The sequence below is a fragment of the Muntiacus reevesi genome, chromosome 3, assembly GCF_963930625.1.
Source record: "Muntiacus reevesi chromosome 3, mMunRee1.1, whole genome shotgun sequence".
In the NCBI taxonomy this organism is placed as follows: domain Eukaryota; kingdom Metazoa; phylum Chordata; class Mammalia; order Artiodactyla; family Cervidae; genus Muntiacus; species Muntiacus reevesi.
In genome coordinates, this window is record NC_089251.1 from 105551837 (window position 1) to 105568447 (window position 16611).

Here is a 16611-nt window from a genome sequence, read left to right on the forward strand (position 1 = left end):
GGTGTCTCCCAGACCTAGGGATCGAACCTGCGTCTCGTGCATTGGCAGGCAGATTCTTCACCTCCGAGCCATCTGGGAAGGTCATTAGCAATGGTAAGGGGAGTCATAGCCCGCACACTTCTCACAGGATGGCAGAGGAGAACGTGGGCTCAGGATCCCATGTCCTCACGTGGAGCCCCGTGGCAAAGTTTCCCAAGAAAATTTCAAAACAAGCGTCCTGCCGGAGCATCCTGGGAGAATTTGCTACTTTTGCCCTCATTGGCAAGATTCTGGTAGATGCTGAGAGGCTGGGCCCTGACCGGGCCTGGTCCCAGCCAGCCTTCATCTCAGATGCTGCAAGGGATGTTTTTAAATTAGGTTCCATCTTACAGGCTGACTTCCTTTGTTTCTTTTGAGTGTGAAAAAAAATAACTGTGTGATGGTTTGGCCCATGACGAAGGGACTCATACCTTTCAAGAGAGCGAGTGATGACACTTTGGTGAGAAGAAAGGGACCTGGGTACATTTCTGGTAATGAGATAGTACAGGCTCTTATTAAGCATCAACTATTCCCTGGGGGCTCAGTGGTAAAGAATCTGCCTGCAATGCAGGAGGCCTGGTTTTGATCCCTGGGTCGGGATGATCCCCTGGAGGAGGGCATGGCAAACCCACTCCAGTATTCTGGCCTGGAGAATCCCATGAACAGAGGAGCATGGAGGGCTACAGTCCATGGGGTCTCAGAGTCGGACACAACTGAAGTAATTTAGCACACACATGCCTTCTTCTAAGGAGACAAGATTGTGGCCCCGGGAGGGCCTCCAAGCTGGTTGGAGACCAAGTAGGTAAGTATAGACCATACATGGATCAAAAGCGCCCCATGGGAAGAAGTCTGTGTGGTTCTCCAGGGCTTCCTGAATGCTTGGCAGTCTCTGGCAGGCCCCCTCTTTAGGGACGGGACATCAGCTGCTCCTGACGCTCTCACTCACCCACTGGGAACTGCCTCTGTCTGCTCCAAGGTTGTGACCCTGCCCGGCCAAGATGGGAGGAGTAGCCCCTGGAGGTGATGATTTAAAGGGTCAAGCCCCCAGGATGTTGAGAAAAGGGAATTCTTGGGCACTGTTGACGGGAATGTAAATTGGTGTAGCCAAAGAGTGTGGAGGTTTCTCAAAATATTAAAAACAGAACTACCACCAGCTCAGGTCAGTTCACTCGTGTCTCAATCTCAATCAATCTCAATCTGAATTGCAAACGAGATTCAGTCTCAGTCCTGTCTGATTCTTTGTGACCTCATGAACTGCAGCACACCAGGCCTCCCTGTCCACCACCAACTCCCAGAGGCCACCCAAACTCATGTCCATTGAGTCAGTGATGCCATCCAATCATCTCATCCTCTGTCGTCTCCTTCTCCTCCTGCCTTCAATCTTTCCCAGCATCAGGGTCTTTTCGAATGAGTTAGTTCTTCCAATCAGGTGGCCAAAGTATTGGAGTTTCAGCTTCAGCATCCGTCCTTCCAATGAATATTCAGGACTGATTTCCTTTAGGATGGACTGGTTGGATCTCCTTGCATCACTACCATATGATCCAACTATTCCACATCTGGGTAGTTATCCAAAGAAAACAGAAACACTAATCTGAAAAGACATATGACCTTTATATTCACTGCAGCATTATTTACAATAGCCAAGATATGAAGCAACCTAAGCATTCCTTGACATGTACATATAATGAAATATCGTTGCTCAGTTGCTAAGTCATGTCCAACTCTTTGCCACCCTGTGGACTGAGGTCCTCTAGGCTCCTCTGTCCATAAGGTCTTCCAAGCGAGAACACTGGAGTGGGTTGCCATTTCCTTCTCCAGAATGAAATACTACCCAGCCATAAAAAACTAAACTGTTTGCCATTTGCAACAGCACGGATGGGCCTAGAGGACAGTAGGGCAAGTGAAATGTCACACAGAGAAAGACAAATACCTTATGACTCCACCTATGTGTGGTATCTGAAAAACAAAACAAATGAACAAATCAAACAGAAACAGAGTCATAGATACAGAGAACAAACAGGCGGTTTCCAGAGGGAAGGGAGGTGGGGGGTTGGGCAAAAGAGGTGAGGCCATGAAGAGACACGGACTTCCAGTTATCAAATGTCACGGGGATGTAATACACAGCATAAGGACTATAGCTAATAACATTGTGATAATTTCATGTGGTGACAGATGGTTAACAGACTTATCGTGGTCATCATTTCGCAGCATGTTTCATCAGTCACTACGGTGTACTCCTGAAATGAACATGATACTGTATGTCAACTATGCTTCAATAAAAAAATAAATAAAGGGCGGCCCCCTTGCCTCCTCCCAGACATCTCCGAAAGGCCAGCCCAGGCCCTGAGCACCCTGGGGGGCCGGTTGTGGCCATCGCAGCTGCCTCCAGGTGTCAGCTTCTCCTGCTACCCAACTCTGCCGAGTCCGCTTTTGCACAGGTGTTCTCTCCAGGGAGCCTCCCGGGGCTGCACCCCTCTGCCTGGGCCTGGGTCCAGGGAGGCCAGTCTAGGAGAGTGATGGGTGTGCCCCCTAGTGGCTGAGTAAATAAATGCCCTTGAGCTCACAGAAGGAGCCCTGGACTCATCTCCAAAAGGAAGGAGGCATCTGGGGGGGGCCTTGCATGACCTCAAACTTGTTTTCTGCATCTATTTGCTCCTCACTGCAACCCTTCCAGGTTGCACAGGATCAGAGGGGCAGAGACTTGATGAAGGGGGAGACGGAGGGAGCCAGTGGGTAGGCGGGTCCCTAAGAGCGACTCTGTCAAACCCATCAATTCATCTTACGTGGACAGTGATAAAACATTGCTTGGTTTTTTCTCCCCCTGGAGAACATAAGGAGGAAGGAGCCTGCAAGGTCCGTAAGGGTCACCATTGTGTTGTTCACCTGGAGTCCAGCTAGCCCTGCGCCTGGCATCAACTACTAAAGAAGATGGCCAGCGTACATCACGTTTACTTTATACGTGGCACAATTCTGACCACTTCACACATATTTACACATTAAGTCCTCATATCCAGTCCTCGGCTAGATAAGTACTGTCATTATCTTTGTTTTTCGGATAAAGAAAACTAGACGTGGAGAGATACGCAGTAATCAATATTTGAGGAAGACAGTAATCAATATTTGAGGATCGAATGAATGAATGGTCAGAGTCCTACCATGCTTCAAGTCTCATAAATAAAAGCAAAGCTACAACCATGAAGGACCAGAATGAGGCTAAGCCTGGCACCCATGATCAACCCCAGTTCATGGACGATGGGACAGAGACTGGCAGAGGTTAGGTATGCTGCCTGCAAACTGACAGAGCCAGGGCTTAATCCAAGTGTGTCTGAGTCCACTGTGCTTTTCTTTCTGTTTGCACATCACAAGGCTTGTGGGCCCTTAGTTCCCCAGCCAGGGATCGACCCCATGCCCCCTGCATCTGATCATCTGACTCCAAACTCAGCACCCCGAACCCCTTTACCCACGGGTCACTGAGCCAAGCCCTCTAACTATCCAAAACACAGCTGAGAAAACAGAACTGCAGACCACGCGTAGCATCCAACCGCATGGCGCAATGCTCTCACGGAGGACAAAATTCTAGCAAGAGAATCAGCCTCTTTTTCTTAGACGCAGAAGTAGGACAGGAATGACAAAAGGAGTGGCTGCTCTTAGCAGGAGGCAAGGGAGAGAGAGGAATGATTAAAAGGATAACTGACCGAGCCTGTGAACCTGGGGCTGTGAGTGCGGGGCAGATGGCTGCAGTCACGTCAACAGGGTTTCACCTGGGGTGTAGTTAATGCCTTCCAAGCCCCGGGAAAATGTTGCATTGTGCAGAGTTGACCACTTCTTGGCAGAGCCACTGAAGCTCCCCGAGCCTCAGCATCTTCATCTGTGGGGCGGAGATAATAATCTGGCCCCCCACGGACTGCTGGCAAGACTCAGCAAGCTCCCGATGGTAAAAGCACTTGGTCAACAGTAGCCAAGGTGAGTTACCACGTCTGGTATGCTCTGCTGAAGAACACTGGGAAGTAGGCAATACATTTCTGGATATTTTCCAACCATATGGCAGAAATAATATTTTTTAAAAAAACCAGCTGCGGTACTTCAAGGGGCAAATTTCATTCTCTAGAAACTTCTCCTGTGCCCTCAGGAAGCTGATTCATCGGGAGGCATGACTAACTGTGCCAGTCTCTTGGCCTCTTTACCGAAAGACCCACCCAGTTTACCTTCTGCTTCAAGGCTATCTGGGATCTCAACAGACACGTCTAATGAGATGGAGGACAGACAGAGTGGGACACGGGGGCACAGACGCCAAAATCCACAAGTCTCTAATTGAAAAATAAACAAACAGAAAGGCCAGTTGGTCTCTGGGGACAAGCTGCTAAGAAACGGAAGCTCCTGCCTTCAGCCCAGCCCTGGGAGAGGTTACTTCCACTTCAAGTCACATACCCTCGGGGGGGATACCAGTGGGCAGCTTGCAGGATCTCTCATAGAAAAGTTAGCTGGTGCAATCAACATCACCACTGCCATTACTTTAATTCTCACTGGCTATATGCCTACCACAAAGCAGGGGACACCGACACGGGCAAGCTCCTGCCCACAGGAAGATCATGACCGACAGAGGGGAGGTGCCCTGTGAGACGAGAACAGGGTGATGGACTAAACCCCCATCAAGCATTCGCTGTGTGCCACACGCTGGGCTGAGACCTTTACATGCGTCATCTCATTTCATCCTCACAGCAATCCTGCTCTTATCATCTCCACTCTCAGATGTGAAACTGAGGTCCAGAGAAGTTAAGGCATTTGCCCAAGGTCGCCAGCTAGCAAGTGGTGGAGCTGGAATCCAAACTCAAGCCTTGACCCCAGAGGTCATGCCTGCCGCCTCGTGACCAGCCAGAGGCGGGTACAGGGCGAGTGCCAGGTGGGAACGCCAGGGTGGGAGACGGGGCTTTGGGGTACACAGTGGGCTTTGGAATCAGCCAAACTGGGGTTCTAACACTGCTCTGCCAATCATTAGCTTGGGGGGCTCTGAAGTTCAATTGTTTTGTACAACTACATTGTAAGGAGGAGAGTGATGAAGATCAGGAGAGCTGACCTAGTAAAGTCTACGGTGCCATCTTTGGTATGTTCCACTGGACTGAAAGGGGTTAGAGAAAGCACAGGAGGGTGTCGGGGCGGGGCGGCGGGTATGGTCAGGAAAGGCTTTAAGAAAGTGGTGATTTTTAAGAAGAGTCTCGAAGGGTCAGTGAATTTGGATTAACTTCAAGGAAGGGACCACGGTCGGGCAGGTAGGTGTGAAGACCCTGAAGATGGAAAAGCTGAGGGTGCATTTGGGGAACAAGCTGGCTGGAGCCCAGGATGAGGGCTGGGGAGCAGAGAGACCCAGGCCTGGAAAGGAGGTGAGTCCACATGTAAACCCACAGTGCAGTGATCCAGGGCCATGTTTACTGAGAGTCCACTTTGTATGTGCGTCAGAGGCCCGGTGTTACAGGGTTCATCCTTTAAAGACATCCTCTTCAAAGGAGGCAAGACAAAGGCACGGAGTCAGCCTTCTCTTTAACAAGCAGGCGGAAGAGCAACTGGCTGGCCGACCTCCTCTGCTTCCCTTCCCTGCAGCCTCACCCCAGAGCTGTGCATTCCACGGCCCCTGGGAGCAAAAGGCACAGACCGCTAAAGATGAAACAGACCCTGGGATAATCACTGTTTCCCTGTGTGCCCACACGGGGACACATCCACGCCCACAAACGCACTCACTCACACACACACAAACGGTGTGAGAAGCCAATTTGATTTTCCAAAAGATTGCATAATCCCGAGGTGATATTAAAATAGCTGATGAAGAATCCACTTTCATCTTCTTTTGGGGTGGGCGTTGAAGGGCTGAAGAGCCCGGCTTAGATATTTTCTGACAAAACCATTTACAAGAAACAAGCCGGCAGCACAAAGCTGCAGAACCATCAGCTCCGAAAACCTCCAGCTTCTGCACCCTCGTGGGTCCTCAGATGCCTCCCTGGGTGTGCAGGGCGGGTGAGGGGGTGACCCGCGCAGGAAGCTGGCCCAGCCCTGGCCCCTCTCCAGCGGCTCCCCCAGATCAGGTGCTTCTTTTCTGAGATGGGAAGAGACACCTCTGCTGAAACAACACCCCCTTCCCCAGGCCCCCGGAGAACTTCCGGTCCCTGCCAGTCACTTGGCACATAATCATGTCCGGCCAGCACTGCTCTCCCAGCCCGTGGCTCAGACTGTGCTGAGAAGGACCTGATTTGTAACTCCCTATGGCTGCGCGACTTGTCTGCTCAGCCAAGTGTGAACACCGTGCCGGAGGGTCGGGGCCGAGCTCCACTAGAGCCCTGGGTCCACATATCTGAGCTAGCCAAGGTAGCAAATGTATCGCCATCAGGCTACACAATGAATCCGAATTCCTTCTGATGACATATGGCTCTTGAATGTCTCCTAACACGATCTTCTAATAATCTGTGTGAAAGCGTTAGCGGCTCAGTCGTGTCCGACTCCGTGCAACCCCATGGCTTGTAACCCACCAGGTTCCCCCGTCCATGGAATTCCTCAGGCAAGAATATTGGAGTGGGTTGCCATGCCCTCCTCCAGGAGATCTTCCCAACCCTGGGATCGAACCCGGGTCATCTGCATTGTGAACTGATTCTTTATCGTCTGAGCCACCAAGTCCTCGGATGATACAGTCGCTAGTCATTCCTTTGCGAATTTCAAGAGTCTAGAACAGGGCCTGGCAGACCAAAGAGTCCAGGGAGGACTCCTTCTGAGGCTCCCTTAGTTCCATCTTGGAAGAAAACCTTCATCTATTAAGTTGGGATTTGAGGTGGGCATGAGGCAAAGGAAGGGGATGAAGGGTTGCGGAGACTGGAGAAGAATGTTCCCGGCAGAGGAGACAGCAGGAGCGAAGGTCTGGAGTGTGAGAAGGCTGAGGAAGGGCAGGGCCCCGCGGACAGGGGCAGGCTTCAGGGCAGCCCTGGAGCAGCCGCTGGTCTTAGAATCAGAGGACAGGTCCCCTCCCATTGGATCCGGAGGGAGAGAGAAAAGCAAGCAGATAGAAGCAGGCGAGTCTGTAGGTCTGAGGGCAGAAAGCTGAGGAAGCTTCCATCTGACGGCTTCTATTTTCTCTCTCAGGAGAGAGAAAGGTTACCTTCTGAGCAGGAGGAGGAATGGGGAAAGGTGAGGGATTCCAGGAGAGAGGACAAGGTTTGAAACAGCCAGTGAGAAGACAGGAGTCAAAGCCAAGCTGGGGGAGAGGGGAAGGATTTCTGTGTCAAGGCCGAGGGTCCAGTTGAGGCTGGAGACCGCACGTGCCCATGACACCACCGCCTGTCAGGATTTCTTCAGGACCTTGCTGTGGACTGGCTGGGATTTCATCCGGTGGGAGTGATGGAAAGACAGCAGGTCAGGGCTTGAGAGGGAATAGCTGAGGCAAGGGAACTTGGATTCCACGGGGTAGTGAAGACACAGGTTGATGGGGAGAAAGAAGAAAAGGCCATGAACCAGCCTCTGGAAGGCGTTGGAAGACAAGCATGGTGGAAGTGGCTGGAGTTAACCACAGCGGAAGGAGTGGTCAGGAGGGCCAGACAGCAGCAGATGGAGTTACAGGAGGGTTCTGGATGTGGCCTGGGAGCGGGGGACCGATGGGGAAAGAAGGAGGTGAAGAGGCAGGCGTTGACAGGGCGGCGCTGAGATAAGCCACACAGGCCAGGCAGTCGGCGGTACCAGACTCAAACAGACGCCCCACAACAGCCGCTGGGGTTCCCGGGTCCACAAGAATCAGCCAGCTCAGCAGCTGCTTCTGAAAACCCGGGACACAGGAGCGTCAGGGCCTGAGCCACTGCTCACAAAGCGGGTTTGAGGCAGGCAGGAGGCCGCCCCCAGCCCCAGGCCAAGGCTCCCCTCCCGGGTGTCCTCTCCCCCAGGGCATGAGCAGCCAGGCCAGCGAGGCAAGCGGGCGAGGAGGCAGGGAGGCCGGCCCGGGGCCCAGCCCAGGTCTCCCAGGGACACCCCCCACCCCACCGCGCCCAGCCCCTCCCCGCCCCCGTGGCCGGTTCCGTCAGACCGGAAGCACGTGGCCGCCCACCCGCGTGGTTGCCCGGGAGACCCGGGCTGTTTACCCGCGGGCTGGGCCCTGCCACCGACAGCAGATGGAGCCGCGCGGGGAGGTGAGCGTGGCCAGCGGGGGCCCCAGGGTCTGTCTTCCGCCTCCCCGGGGGCCTGGAGGGGCCAGACTCCAGCCCCAGAGGGCGCGTCCGTCCTCCCCAGAGCAGGGCCCAGGGGCGACCCCCAGGAAACAGGCCAGGGTTCCGGGAGGGAAGGAGCTGCTCCCCAGGGGCAAAGCCAGCCCGGCTGGCCAGAGCTCACCGTTGCCGCAGTGGGACGGTTCCCGGGCTCTGCTGAAGCCGAGGGGCCTTGGAAACCGAAACCACTGGGCCATGTCCTCCTGGATGGGTAGTACAGACCGGACGCTGATTGAGAGGGACAGGCGGACGTCCTGTGACATGGGCAGAGGCCGGAACCAGCTCTGAGCCTCCCCCAGACCGGTGCTCTTTCACCCAAGTCAACTGGCACTTTCTAGAGGCTCTTTCTTGCCCCTCCTCCCACATTGCTCCTGCTGCCTAAGCTTGCTTCCTTCTGGAGCTGCCTGTACTTGGAAAAGAATTGAGCTCTTCCCCTCCACCGACCCCTCACTTGGAATCATCCCCAGTTCCTTTTCCAAACCTTTGATCACTTGGTGGCCTTGTGGCCCCGTTTCCCACTCCCCCGTTTTGAACGGGGCACTCTGCACAGGACAGTGTATTCTAATCATTAGTCCAGGCAGAACTGGGAATGGTACCAAAGTGTTCTCATTTTCAGGCCAACTGTCCTCTCCTGATTCTTCTGAGTGTTTTCATCCTGAAAGTCTCACAAGGAGGGGTGGGGATTGGCAGGGGAGAGTATCAACTGATAAACATTTTTAGAAGACCAATTCAAAACAAATGTATGTATCCTTGGCATATACCAGCAGATGGTGTGTGGGTGGTTATATTTTATTGCATTTATCGTAGGCTTAGATTTGGGTTGTGAGTGATATAGGGTGGTCTGACCCGCTGGGGGGAGGTCGGAGCCTTTGGGAAGCAGGAATATGACTTTAGGTTCTCTGGTCAAAATTCTCCTTCTTTCCAGCCGCTTTGGGAATTAATCCTAAGAAGTGGGCACCTGTCCTTTAGGCGGTTCCTTGGGAACAGTTATCAGTGTTTGTTTTCTGACTCCTAGCAGGCCTCTGGGTACAGCTATTATGTTTTAAGTAAACAGGCCACTTGCCTATTCAGCTGGCAGCTTGACGGAAGCCCCCGCCTAGATCCGTCAAAAATCACTTTGTGGCTGAGAGTGTGCCAGCCCTAGAGGTGCTAAGCTGAGCTGAGCAGGGTTGACGATGGCGGTGGCAGAAGCCTCCCAGGTAGAGTGTGGGACCCACGGTGAGAATCTAAAGGCACCGCTGGCCCAGGTCCCCAGACACCTGTTCCCCCACCTCCCCTCTCTGTGCGGGAGAAGCTGAGAAGAGTTGGTGTTCCCTCCACGAAGCAGATGGTCCCTGCGCTCGCGAGGAGGCAGAGGGTTATGAAAGCAGGTTCGATGGAACGCTTTTACCTGAAGGAGGTGTTAATCTCTAAATAACCATGAGTGGGCTTAGAGGAATTAGTCATAATTGAGGATTTTTTTCCCTCTGAGATAGCTCAAAGTCATATTATCTTATGACCAGGGTGTCTTGACTATGACACCTCCTGAACATGGATAATTATATAGCCCCAAAAGGTATAGAAAGTGCATGCACACAGTCAAGTTTCACAGTTAAAAATAATCCAGCAGAGAGCCTGTGAGAACACATGACTTTCCTCATCAAAGTTGTTAAGGAAGAGGTTTCTAAGTTACCAAACTTACTGACAGTTAAACCTTCCCCAGGCATGTGTGGGAGTTAGAAGCCAAGTCTGTGATAATTCTGTAGAAGCTGTGGCGAATTAATAGCCCTTCCTCGAGGGGGGGAGGGTGGGCAGAAAGGGGGAGTCGGCTTCCCACTTGAGCTTCTCTTTGGCAGAACAGTTGGGCAGTTCTGACCTTCCCATGCCAACGAGTCCAGGTGCAGAGCTGCTTAATGACAAGTGAAAGGCTTTGAAATTGAAGGGGGAAAAACCCCACATTCTTCACAGTTGATCAGAAAATAGATTAAATTAACAAGGAGTTGGGCAGGCTTTTTTTTTTTTTTAATGCTGAGAAGGCTCCCAAACTCCCCAGCAGCCAGATTGAGTGCGAAAGACAAGAAGTGGTAACTTGGGAGTGTGGAAAGGCTGGGGCTGAGTACAGTGGAGCACACACAAGGGCCTTGCAGCTAAGGCAGAGCAGACTTTGAGCTGAGTGGGACTTAATACACGGGGATATTGCGTGTTTGTTTTCAGTTGTGGTTTTAGTAGCGAGGAAGGCCATACACCCTAAAATCAGGCAGTGGTAGTAGGAGGCACAGAATGGGAATATTGGGGTGCAGAACTAAGAGGCTTGAGTTGAATCACTCAGGGTTGTGTGATGAGAGTTGCTTGGAGTAAGTCAACGAGAGGTAAGTTTGTGACTCGAGGGTGGGATTAGCAGGACTTCCTGGTGGCCCGGCGCTTAGAACACCGTGCTTTCACTGCTGAGGGCCCAGGTTCGATCTGTGGTCGGAGAACTAGGATCCCAAACACCTTGTGGGGCGTGGCCACAAATAAATTTAAAAAATGAGGGAGAAGAAGGGACACATTAGAACACTTTTGGGGGAACAGTTTCATAAGCAGTAGCTCTTTGGAGTCCACCTTCGGGCATTTCTGAGCAGTGAGGGGGGCAGACATGGGTCCCGTGAGTCACCCAGCTAGTAGGAGGTGACTGGGAGTGGACCCACCACGGACCCCCTGGAGAAGAACGCTGGTAAGACTTTTGGACCTTAAATAATTGAAAGCCCTAAACAAACAGGAAACCTAAAGCAGAAAAGCCTGAACCTTTACGAGTCTGGTTTTCACGGCCTTACCTACTCTGCTTCATATTACTGTCCTCCTGCTGCAGACAAAGAGGCTGAGGTTTAGCACTAGTTACATAATGTTTTCATGGCCATGCAGCTACTTGTATAGATGAAGAAAGCAACGTGCCAGAAATGTCAACAGCTCGCGAAGACACAGCATGTGATCGGTGGTGGGGGAGAGGCCGAGCCTGGTCCTTGAGGATTGGGTGTTACGGACCTGGGTTCTGTTTCTCAGGCTGGCTTGATGGCCTTGGGGCGTCACTCTTCCTTTCTGGGGTTTTTTAAAAATATTTATTTATCTGGCTGTGTCTGGTGTCAGTTGCATCACGTGGGATCTTTGATGCGCTACACGGACTCTGGCTGCAGCGTGCGGGCTTAGTTGCTCCACAGCACGTGGGATCTTAGTTCCCCAAGCAGGGGTGAAACCCACATCGCCTGCGTGGCGCGGTGGATTTGTGATCACTGGGCCACCAGGGAGAGTCCCCACACCACCGTTTCTGTGTGGCTCACCAGCTAACAGGGCTTCCCTGGTGGCTCGGACGGTAAAAATCTGCCTGCAACATGGGAGGGCTGAGTTTGTTCTGGGTCGAGAAGATCCCCTGGAGGAGGGCATGGCAACCCACTCCAGTGTTCTCGTCCGGAGAATCTCCCGGACGGAGGAGTACGACGGGCTGCAGCCCATGGGGACACACGGAGTCGGACACGACTGACGACTCAGCCCAGCACTGCGCGACCTAACGACGGCGTTGGGTGGTTGAGAAAAATAAAGGGAAGACGCTTTCGTGCCACATGAAAATGACGAACTCCAAACACCAGCGTCCATAAAGGCAGTTTTCTTGGAGCAAAGCCACACCCGTTCATTTCCACACTGCCGATGGCGGCTTTCACACCACTCGGGCAGAGATGAGGAGCTGCGACAGACGGTGGCCCACAGAGCCGAAAATATTTACTCTCCGGCCATTTATGGAAAGGGACTGCCGACCCCGGTCTGGAAGCTGAGTCCCGCCTGAGTGCTGGCCAGTGCGTGGACCCGCAGGGGGTCTCCTCTCCTCCCCTGGCCCGGTGACTGGGGGCCGCAGAGGGTCAGTGCATGAAGTGACGTGCACAGAGCCACACAGCAGGATTGAATGAAAAGAAGCTCTGGGAGATGGGAAAAGAGGGAGGAAGGATGGAGGGAGGGAAAGCCGCGTGGCAGAGAGGGGCTCTTCCCCAGTGAGGACTGGGCCCCTCCTCTGTGAGGAGTGCAAGCCGCTTGTGGGTCTAGCTTTCAGCTCTTAAGTGAAGCTGAGCGTGGCTTCCCAGCTGGGCAACCAAACCGGGTTCCTTGCCCTCTTTGGAAAAAAGGGAGCCCCTTGGTGGTTCAGACGGTCAAGAATCCACCTGCAATGCGGGAGACCTGGGTTCCATCCCTGGATCAGGAAGATCCCCTGGAGAAGGGCATGGCAACCCACTCCAGTATTCTTGTCTGGAGAATCCCATGGACAGAGGAGCCAGTGGGCTACAGTCCATGGGATTGGAGAGTCAGACATGACTGAGCAACTAAGCATTCCTACATCGTAGGCAGTCTCCTGCATCCCAACCGGATTCTTTACCCCTGAGCTACCAGGGAAACCCAGTCACTCTCTGGTGCAATACTTTTATTTTCCTCATAGCAGCTGTTACTCTTTCAAAAGATCTATTTGCTGTAGGTTTAACACCAGTCTCTTCTCACGATAATATTTGAGTTGCAGGGACTTGGGTTCACTGATAAATTCCAGTGCCTGAAGTGAATGAATGAATGAATGAATGAATGAATTGCAGCTTCTAGAGAGAAGCTGCTCTGTACCACCCCTCCCCCCGCCCCCACTGTGACTGGTCCTTATTCTGGCCCCTGGGGAGTGAGCGGCTCAGGTCCAGAAGTCCCAGAACGTTTAACCCATGGCCTCCTCTTTTCTCCTGCTTCCTTAGGGGTGTTGAGAAGCCATGGCCACTGAAGCCCCTGTGAATATAGCCCCCCCTGAATGCAGCCCTGGGGGCAGCACAGCGACTGACAGCTTCCTTTGGCAGCCAGACTCACTAAACATGCATGTCATGAGGCCCAAGTCCGCCAAGGGGCGTACTCGGCCAAGACTGCACAAGCGCCTGGGCACGGAGGGGTGTTCTGGCCGCACACCACCTTCTCTGCCTCCGGCCATTCCCTGCGAGTCGCCAAGCAGCCAGAAACCGGGAGCCTGCACCCCCAAATCTCCAGATCAGGGAGCCCCCAGTGAGATCCCGGAGCTGCTGCAGCAGGTACCCTTTGGGGTGTCCTCTTCCCTCAATAAATACCCAGTCCTCCCTTCCATCAACAGGAGGACCCTGGAGGAGGGCGCCCTGGAGACAGTCGCTAAGAAAGCCGGCTCCCTGCAGCTTAGCAGCGCCCAGGCTCTTTCCCTGGAGGAGACCTGCACCATGAAGATGGGTGAAAAAGATCCCCAGGCTCAAGCCTGTTCCCCAGAGAGGAGAGTCCTCGTGCAGACCGAGAGACAGACCTCCTCAAGGGCTGGAGACCTGGAAGAGCCATCACATCAAGAGCCAAGACTGCTGCTCGCCATCCGCTCACCCTCAGGCCGAAGGTTCGTCCGCCACTTCCGGCCAACTGATGCCTTGCAGACCGTTGTGGCCGTGGCTGAGCGCAAGAACAAGGCCACCTACCGCCACTGCAGCGTCGAAACGATGGAGGTGCCCAGGAGACGTTTCCCTGACCTCAGCAAGTCTCTGCAGGACTGTGGAATCCCCAACAAGTCGGTGCTGGGCATCTCCCAGGAAGAGGGGGAAGACTGGTCCTGAGTCCGCAGCCATCGAACTGGGGTCGTGGGCATCTCAGCGAGGAGCGTGCATGGGTGCCACAGCCTCCCTGGCAGCTTGCTTCCAAGTGCCATGTGGACCTGGTGCATCTGTGGCTCTTGGGATGCCCGCCTTCCGAGCATCTTCTTTGGAGCCGTGAAATCTACACACGCACCAAATGTGTTATGAAGATTTTCTTCCCGTTGTTCAGTTCTCTCCATCACTGGAGTGAACTGGCAAGCGACCAAGGCTGTTCCCCGAAGAGCTGTTCCCAGGCCTTCTCCTTTGCTGCTCAGGTCCTTCCTGGAGCACCTGCTTGCCTTTACAATGAACTCGCACTCGTTTGAAGCCAGTGGTTCACCTTTCTGTATTTGATGCAGGATTAAACACTTCCCAGAGAGGATTCTGGTCTGTTAAATAACCAGGGTTGAGGAAGTACTGCACTGGCATTTGTGTTTCTTGCAAGCATCTTTAAGAAGCAGGCAGTTGACCCTGTTTGGGCAGCAGCCCCTCTGCCAGTCTCGGGTGGCTCGAGTTCTCGGGGATTACCATTCGTGTGAGGTGGTTTCAGGGGAAAGAACAGGTCTTTAGCTAATACAGATCTCCCAAGACATCAACATTTCCGAGAGAGTCCGAGAGCTGGAAAATAAATCCCTTCCGTAAGCAGCGAGTAGCCAGGAGCCACTTTATATTTTTAACAGAGTCTGACCAGGTTTACAATTTTTGGTAGCTGCTCTCTGTGCACAAAATTTCCCCCAAACTGAGAAAAGCCAGCAGAATCTGACATCCTTGGCATTTGTCAGTGGTGGTATCTTTTGTTTTTAAATGACACAAAAACCCACAGGTCTGCACAAGTTTGTAGGAAAGGCCCCCTTGGCTGATCTGGGTGTGGGCATGCTGTTTTATCCCCCAGTTTCAGGGTCTTCCAACTTCAAGCACAGAGGCGCCCTGGAGATAACACAGGTGCCCGCGTTCTCTGGTTAGAGTCCCCTGGAGGAAGAGGGCGCCTGGGTTGGTGTCGCTCTGCGGCACCTGTGCTGAGACCACGTGCCCGACTGAATGTCTGGCCAGTCAGCATGATGCCTGCGGCTGTGAGGCAGGCCCCCAAGCCTCATTTTTCCAGCTCTGAAGTGCTGACGTGGAAATCTGCCAAAGTTCCCTCGTGTGGTGAGCTCAGCAAGGCTCCCACGTCGCATCTGGATCCCCTTTATGGCCAAATCACCATGCAGAGTGGGGAACACTTGTCTTCCCAGAGCCCTGCTGTCAGGAAGCCCTGAGTACTGATAAGCACCCCCACTTGCTAGGTACACAGAGAAGGCAGGACTTCTAGAAGCATAACAGCAAGCGCATGTCGGGACTTCCCTGGTGGTCCAGCAGCTAAGACTCCAGGCTTCCAATGCAGGGAGAGTGGGTTCGATCCCTGGCCAAGAGACTAAGATCCCACATGCTGCCAAAAAAACAAAACAAACCAAAACCAAAAACAGGTGCATCTTGTGCATAGGTAAGGCCTGCAGTTGGAAATGTTACTTCCAGCAAATCGATAACACAGCCCTGGAGAGTAACACCAGCATCATTTCTCTGAAGAAGGCTTGCCTTGTCCCAAACCGCATCCCACACCACCCAGATCATTCTAGAATAGGCTATTTTGGAATGTTTTGCAACATTTCTTAATGCCATTTGGTTAGCCGCTCCTCTGATTGCAAAGGTCAGCCAGGGCGGGCAATGCCTCGGTCAGGCCCCCACCGCTGGCCACATCCTCTGGCCGCTGACCATGCAGAGGGCCAGGTAACTCATGCCTGGTACTCACAGTCCAGGAGTGTCGCCTCCCACCCGGGACGAGAGCACAGAACTCTGCCTCTGATCTTGGAGGCTGAAGGAAGAGCCTCCCACGAAATCACACCTACTCTGTGGTAAGAATAAAATCCCACCCACCTGGGACTTGGTAATTTCTCCAGGCAGGAAATCTTTAGAAAACTGCAGTGAAATGGAGCATGGTTGAAGGAGTTAGAATGTGCACTTAGGGATTTGCTGCTGCTGTTAGCTTAGAATTTTGGGGTGGTGGGAAAAAAAATGGAAAGCATAAAGCATAGAAATATTTTAGTATATTTGGGGATCTGTTAATAAAGCTAGATTTGCAACTCCTTAATAAGCTTTTTTTGTGTGTGTGTGTTGGAGGGGACAAAAGATGATAATACTAACAAGGTCAATTTACGTGAAAATGAGTCAGTAGAGAAGTCATCTTATTTCAGTCCAAGACTTCAGCCACCACACTTGGCCCATGGACAGCAGCTGCGTGGACCCGGTCTGCAGTTTTCTCCTTGGCAGAGCACTTGGCCCTGCTGTGAGTTCCAAGTCTTCTTTCTCAGGCACTCCAGATGTCTTCCCTTCCCAAAGCTGCTGATCTCAGCTCATACCAGAGCATTATGGTGGTTTAGTCACTAAGTCGTGTCCAGCTCTTTGCGACCCCATGAACTGTAGCCCACAGCTCCTCTGTCCATGGGATTTCCCAGGCTAGAGTAATGGAGTCAGTTGCCATTTCCTTCTCCAGGGACTTTTCCCAGCCCAGGGATCAAACCTGATCTCCTGCATTGCAGGGGGTCTCTTGCATTGCAGGCAGATTCTTTACCAGGTGTGCCAGCAGAGAAGCCTATCAAAGCATTAAGCTTGTTTGTATGGAAAGAGACTTGTGAATTTCTCCCCCAGATCATTCCACATACTCTCCTTTTGAGATTGGCAAGAACAGACTGTATCAGAATTTCAGAGTTCTTGGCTCTGTA

The 16611-nt window shown here is 52.7% G+C and overlaps 2 protein-coding genes across 2 annotated transcripts in view; one reads left to right on the forward strand and one right to left on the reverse strand.

Moving 5' to 3' along the window:
• PLA2G2C (phospholipase A2 group IIC) overlaps positions 1 to 8488 on the reverse strand; it is a 25879-nt gene extending 17391 nt beyond the window's left edge. The window contains exon 1 of the mRNA XM_065929963.1: positions 8371 to 8488. The gene's annotated coding sequence lies outside the window, so the exon portion shown is untranslated. The remainder of the gene's footprint in view (positions 1 to 8370) is intronic.
• On the forward strand, positions 8077 to 15891 carry UBXN10 (UBX domain protein 10). The gene is made up of 2 exons (XM_065929962.1): positions 8077 to 8171; positions 12977 to 15891. The coding sequence occupies exon 2, from the start codon at positions 12992 to 12994 to the stop codon at positions 13835 to 13837; it is 846 nt and encodes a 281-aa protein (XP_065786034.1). The 5' UTR covers positions 8077 to 8171; positions 12977 to 12991; the 3' UTR covers positions 13838 to 15891.
• Positions 15892 to 16611: the final 720 nt, after the last annotated feature.